This window comes from Elephantulus edwardii, unplaced genomic scaffold (assembly GCF_000299155.1).
Source record: "Elephantulus edwardii isolate Elephantulus edwardi_28Jun2011 unplaced genomic scaffold, EleEdw1.0 scaffold00175, whole genome shotgun sequence".
Taxonomy (NCBI): Eukaryota; Metazoa; Chordata; class Mammalia; order Macroscelidea; family Macroscelididae; genus Elephantulus; species Elephantulus edwardii.
In genome coordinates, this window is record NW_006399925.1 from 1681445 (window position 1) to 1687862 (window position 6418).

A 6418-nucleotide genomic window follows, 5' to 3' on the forward strand; every position below is an offset into this window, starting at 1 on the left:
TTAGTAATAAAAACAGTTGTCATAAACAGAGTGCTTTTTCTCAAGTCAGAATAATCGGATTCTGTCAGAAGTAAGTTGCAAAATCCTTAAAAGATTGCTTCTCTCAACAATATGATACCATCTTGAAGCCAAAAAAGGAGACAAGACAACATTTTGTATGAGAAAGTCTCTTAGGCTACTACAAGACATTTCTGGTGAATCACCACAGGGAGAAAACTGCCCAGCATTTTCCTTACAGCACCTCCCTTGTCAGGTCAGTAGAGACTGATCTGGTGGGGTTGTGCCCTCCTCACGCCTGCCTGGCCCTCCACGTGCCTGGTAGACTGGAGATGGCGCCTTGGCAAACGTTCTGATGTCAGTCCCTGAAATCACGGTATCCGACGTGACACTGTGAAGCTCAATGGGGGCACATAAGGCAAGAAAATGTTTAGTGAGAGGGGGACGGCGGGGTGGGGTCGAGGAGAGCCGTGCTTCCCACAGGCAGGGATCTTGTTCCAGCATCTTGTCTTCCTCTAGGTTGGTAGAGGGTCATCATCCCCTTTACTGCACTTGCACTTGCAGCAAAGCACAAATGGAGTAGCCAGGAGCAGGAAAGGTGAGGCCACCAGGAGCAGAAGCCCAAATCCGGCAAAAATGCCCACAACCTGGAAAACAAAGCAGCAGAGATGATAGTAACATGTGCTGGTCTGAAGGTTCAGCAGCTGAAATGAAAATCACACAACCAATTAGCCATTCATTCATTCATTCATTCAGCCAGCCAACCACCAATTTGTTTCTCTTTCTCAATAAATTGTAAACAACTCGTAGCTGATTTCCCATTGGGTTTCTGAGGCTGTAAACTGCACTAAAGGAGACTGACAACCTTTCTACCTACCAGCTGCTGGTGGATTTGAACTACCAGAGAGGTTAGTCCTTCGGGTTAGCAGCACAACTCTCTAGAAACTATGCCAGCAGAGCTCCCTAATCTGCTCATACTGCCCTCTTTCTCTTACTCTCTCCTATTCCCTTTTCCATCTGTGCATGCAGATATCAATCTATGTATACATCCAATGAACCAACAAGCTGCTTCTGGGCAACCTCCTGGAGGCAGACACTGCACTCAAAAACCAAACCAAACCAAATCAAACCAGAACTCTTTGCTGTTGGGTCAGAACCAACTTATAGCTGACCCACCAGCAGGTTTTTGAGGCTATAATACTTTAATCTGCAATGAGGGAGGGTTTGCAGTGGAAGATGAGTGAGAATACAAAGATGGGTCGGTCAGTGATTGTTACACAGGAAGACATACCAGAAATCAGTAATGAAATAGATGTACATCAAAATGCATTAGGCAAAGGAAACATTCAAATTCTTCTCAGAGCGTTAAGATGTAATATTAGAGAGCTCTGGTGGCAGAATTGTGCTGCCAACCCAAAGGCATGCTTTGTGAATCCACCAGCTTCTCCATGGGATGAAGATGAGTATTCTCCTCCAGTTCAACTTTCTGTCTCTGAAAAGCCACTGGAAGGTGAGTTATGACTCAGTTCCAACTTGATCATACATAATAAAAATGGTAAAACTGTTAGGTATTTCTGTTTTAAAAACAAAATTATACCTCTGTGTCTGAATAAATCTAGAAATAATAAGCCTGAACTTTCTTGATAAATTGTCATCTGGCTCAGGCAGTGCTTCTGATCTAAGGAGCATGACCTTGTGCCTTTACTAGTCACATTCATCAGCTACATCCCTAGCAGGCTGGGGAGTGTTCCATGGAGAGCTGAAGAGTTACATCGCCATCTGGCGTTCAAAGTGGTAAGAGCATGAAAAAGTTTTGCACATGGTTCTAACCTGAACTGTATAATAAACTATACAATAGGCAAACCAGTTAAGAGATCTCTGTTGACACCGTGGTTGTGGCAACGCGGTCAGGTGTGTCAGAGATGGTGAGGTTGTCTCAGAATAGGCAAAGTTCAAAGCCATTTCTCATAGGATCACTATGAGCCTTAGTGATTTGATGGCGCTTAACAACAAAAGCAACAATGAAGTTAAGGGAGCCCTGGTGACAGTGGTAAGGAGTTATGCTGCCAACACAAAGGCACATGGTTTGAATCCACGAGCTGCTCCACAGGAAAAAATGAGCACTCTCCTTCAGTTAGATTTACTGTCTCTGAAAGCCCGCTGGAGAGTCACCTATGGCTTGGTTCTGACTTTACCATACTCCGATTATCATCTCAACACAACTTTGCTTGCTGAACCTGAGGAGGCCCTGAAACTTTCTCTGCAGAGGGTCAAGGACTGTAGTCTGAAAAATGGATTAAAGCTAAATATCAAGAAAACGGAGGGAGATTCTCAGCACTGGGCCATTTGAGGCACCATGATAGATGGAGAAGAGATGGAGATTAACAATTTCAGTTTGCTCTGCTCCAGAATCAATACTCTTGGCACTAGCAGTGAGGGTATCAAAAGATTAAATGAATTAGGAAAATTTGCTCTCTGGGACTTTTCCAGAGTGCTGAAGAACAATTTCAGTCTAGAAACTAAGGTGAACCTGATCCAGGGCATGTTTTTCACAACTGCCTGTTATACATCAGAGAGCTGGACAATAACCAAAGAGGATAGAAGAATTGATGCCTTTGGGTTGTGGTGATGGAGAAGAGAATTGAACATACGGACTGCCAAGAGAACTAACTACATTGAAGAGGATGAAGCAAAGCTGTTCCTTGAAGGCAAGGATTTTGAGTCTCCATCTCACATAATTTGGACATGTTGCAAGAAGAGACTCCTTGGAGAAGGACATCATGCTTGGAAGGGTAGAGGGACAGCATTGTAGTGGAAGACTCCAGATGAGATAGACGGACACAGTAACTTGAGTAATAAGGGTAGGTGTGTGAGAAACAGCGAGATTGACCCAGGATAGGGCAGTGTTCAGAATTATTGTGCATAGGGTCACTGTGAATCGTGGCCAACTCAATGACACATGCTAACAACATCAACAAAGTAAATATAGTATGCTAAAGCATCCCAGAAATGTGAAGCAAAAGGATGGGAATGACACTTTGACTTAAATTTCAGCCAGAAAACCAGAGCACACACACATACATCAAATACATGTAATGTTGCATTTGTAATGCATAATATACAGTAGGGATTTCTGATGGTGCAGTCCACAGGGAGTGTGCTGCTAACCCAAAAAAAGAGACTCTGAGATCGAACCCACCAGTGGCTCCTTGGGAAAAAGATGCACAGTTTCCTCCCACACAATTTTGCCTCCAAAAACTACCTGGAAGGTCAGCTAGGAGTGCTGTCTGAGTCAACACAAGGGGTTTGCTTTTTTAAAAAAGAATATATTTGGGCTGCATTGATAACTGAGAATTTATCTTTGCTTTCTAGCCGACTAAGTCTATTTGTCTAAAGAGAATGTCAGTGGTGGGATCAGGCTGCAAATACCAGGCAACCTAGAATTCTGACCATGCTTTATGCTCTTATAAACTCATATATTGATATTTGAGATAACATAAAAGAAATATAATAAACTATTGGGAAAGTTTGCTGTCAGGGTCCTCTCCAGAGTACATAAGAACAACAATGTCAGTCTGGTGACTAAGGTGAGCCTGATCTGGGCCATGGTCTTCACAATTACTTGCTATGTATCAGAAAGCTGGACAAAGACTAAGGATGAGAGAAAGAGAATTGATGCCCTTTTTTTTGAGCTGTGGTGCTGGAGAAGAGTAATGAATAGATCATGGATGGCTAGGAGAGTAAACAGGTTCGACCTAGAGAGGGTGAAGCCAGGCTGCTCCTTGGAGACAAGGATTCTGAAGCTCTGTCTGACATACTTGGGTATGTTGCAAGGAGGAACCATTCCTTGAAGAGGGACATCGTACTTGGAGGGCAGAAGGAGGAAGACCCTTGATGAGATGGATTAACTCAGTGACTGGCGTTGTGCGGATAGGTATATCAAAGACAATAAAGTTGGCTCAGGATAAACCAAGGTTCAGGGCTGTTGTACACCAGGTTGCTATGAGTCTTAAGTGACTGACCACACAGAACAAAAACAATAATTACTAGATAGAAAGTATTATCTGACAACTTCAGTTACCTGAGGGACTGAGCAGATTCTTTTCTGTCAAAATTTGACGGAATGCATGGACCTTTGTTTCCACTAAGTAAGTATACATTTATATCTTATTCAGTAAGGTAAGTTACTCACATTATTGTCTGTCAAATTGCAGTAGAAGGATGTAGGTATTTCTATAAGAAAAATGGCCAAAACCCAACATGACAAGAAGCAAATATTAAAAAATAAAAGTAACCACCTAGCAAACATGCCATCAATATGTACCTAGCACCAGATTATGTGAGAGAGCCTTAGAAAGATGGGTAAAATAATCTTCACATCCTTGACAGCCACTGTACAGCAATGACTTGTTTTCATTGGCAAACCTTGTGATTTAAGGAGTAAGATTAACTTGTCAGTCTGAGTTCTTTAAAAAAAAAACAAAATACAATTTAGTATGTGGTTTTTGTTTTGTATTATAAAGCCCAAAATACACAGCTTAGCACCACTATCTTAAAAAATGTCCAATGTTTACCAGATGAAGAAATCGATCAGAAGTTATGTCGCAGACTATTCCCTTCAGATAATTCTTTCTTTTCTTTTCTTTTTTAATAAACTTCATTCAAGAGCTTTGGAAAACCTAAGTCAAAATAAAGCTAAAATAAGGTGAGCTAAGTTGCTTTGATTTATTAAAAATTTGTATTTGTGTGAGCCATGCATACTTGCTTAACACATGACTGAATGTGATAGGGACCAGTGATGGCACCTACTCCAGGCAGCTCTGTGGTGGTGCTATGTTTGAGCAGCTCAAACCAGCTCAAGGGGGCCAACTGGGAGTGGCTCCTCTGACCATTGCTTCACTGACATGCTGGGAGCTTAAAATGCCCAGGAGGAAGGTATATTTATTGACATTATAGACATAGGTATTGTTACAAACTAGACTCTTTATCTTTCTGAAAAGTTAGTAACTAAACCTTGAGTATGTGAGGAAAGGGACAAAAATACAACACATTGCCATCAAGTCCATTCCAACTCATATAACAACATGTGTTACAGAGTAGAATTACACTACACAGGCTTTTCTTGGTTATAATTTTTACAGAAGCAGATCTCTAGGCCTCTCTTCCCTAGCACAACTACATAGATAGAAATTATGAATCTCTTAGTGCAAATCATATTTGGCACCCAGAGAGATTAAAGTAATTAAGTGTTCACAGCTGCACAGTTCATACTACATTGTTTAGTCATTTCTGTGTCTCTCCCATCTCTTTTCATCATACCTACATAGTTCCTCTTCACTCTGCTTAGTGAACTTTTGCTTCATCGAACTGTAAAGTGCATATAGAATTATACGTCTTTTTCCCTTAAAATTAATAGATTTCCCTGTTGGGAGTGGGAGGCCATGGTATATTGGGTCTGTTGTTCAAAATGATTTTCCTAAGACACTGTCCTTGACTTTGTAAATAGGGTGTGATAGTCTATTCTCAAAGGGGATTGGCAGGTCTTGCCATCCCACTAGGTTTAAATTGAGCACGTTCAACAGACAAAATTTGGGGATCTCATTACTAGCAAGAAGAGGAAGTAGGAAGTGCAGCACAAGTCCTTTGGTGCCACAGAGTCCTGCACCATTCAGTTGGGAGCTACAAGAGAACAGCAGCAGCCTCAGAGAACCAGAAACTAATAATAAGAAAGAACTAACTCGAAACTGTTGCCCCAAGAAACCAGAGCCAGATGGCTTTAGCCAAGCTTGCTGGAGGATGGAAGAAAGATACCATCATTGGCAGAATTGAGGAAACTTTGTAACACTGACCTAAACTATGAGGCTGAAGGTCAAGGGGCCTGGGACCACACTGGGGAAGATACTTGGATTGAGGAACTATACACTGAAGACTTTGTTTGGAGAGAGGGATTATATTCTGCTGCCAACCTGAAGTATACTCTGTTAACTTCCCCAATAAACCCCTTAACTGTGAGTATGATTCTGTGAAATGTACGTGGTCATTACAATGGATTTCAAAACCCACAGAGCAGGCAGACTGGTGACTGAATCCATAGAAATAGATTCAGGAGTGCAGGAGACCATGTCTCACTTTCCAGGAACAGGTTTAAAACTGTGGATGTTGTTGATGGAAATAGTTGCCCCTTGTGGAGATAGCAGAGTTCAGAACTTAAGAACAAATTCAAACCTCGAGTTGCTATAATCAAGGATGCTTTCGGCAGAATGTTAAATAATTCATGAAGTATTAAAAGAAGATGGAAAGAATATACTGAGTCACTGTATCAAAAAGAATTGGAAGACACAGAAGAATTTCATGAAACAACATATGAGCAAGAGCCTATGGTGATGAAAGAAGAAGTTCAGGCTGCTTTGAAGGAAATGGC

The 6418-nt window shown here is 41.5% G+C and overlaps 1 protein-coding gene across 1 annotated transcript in view; it reads right to left on the minus strand.

The window, feature by feature from the left end:
* Nucleotides 1–512: 512 nt before the first annotated feature.
* RNF144A (ring finger protein 144A) overlaps nucleotides 513–6418 on the minus strand; it is an 82364-nt gene continuing 76458 nt past the window's right edge. Inside the window, exon 7 of the mRNA XM_006895732.1 lies at nucleotides 513–644. Within this exon, the coding sequence (XP_006895794.1) occupies nucleotides 513–644 (132 nt within the window). The remainder of the gene's footprint in view (nucleotides 645–6418) is intronic.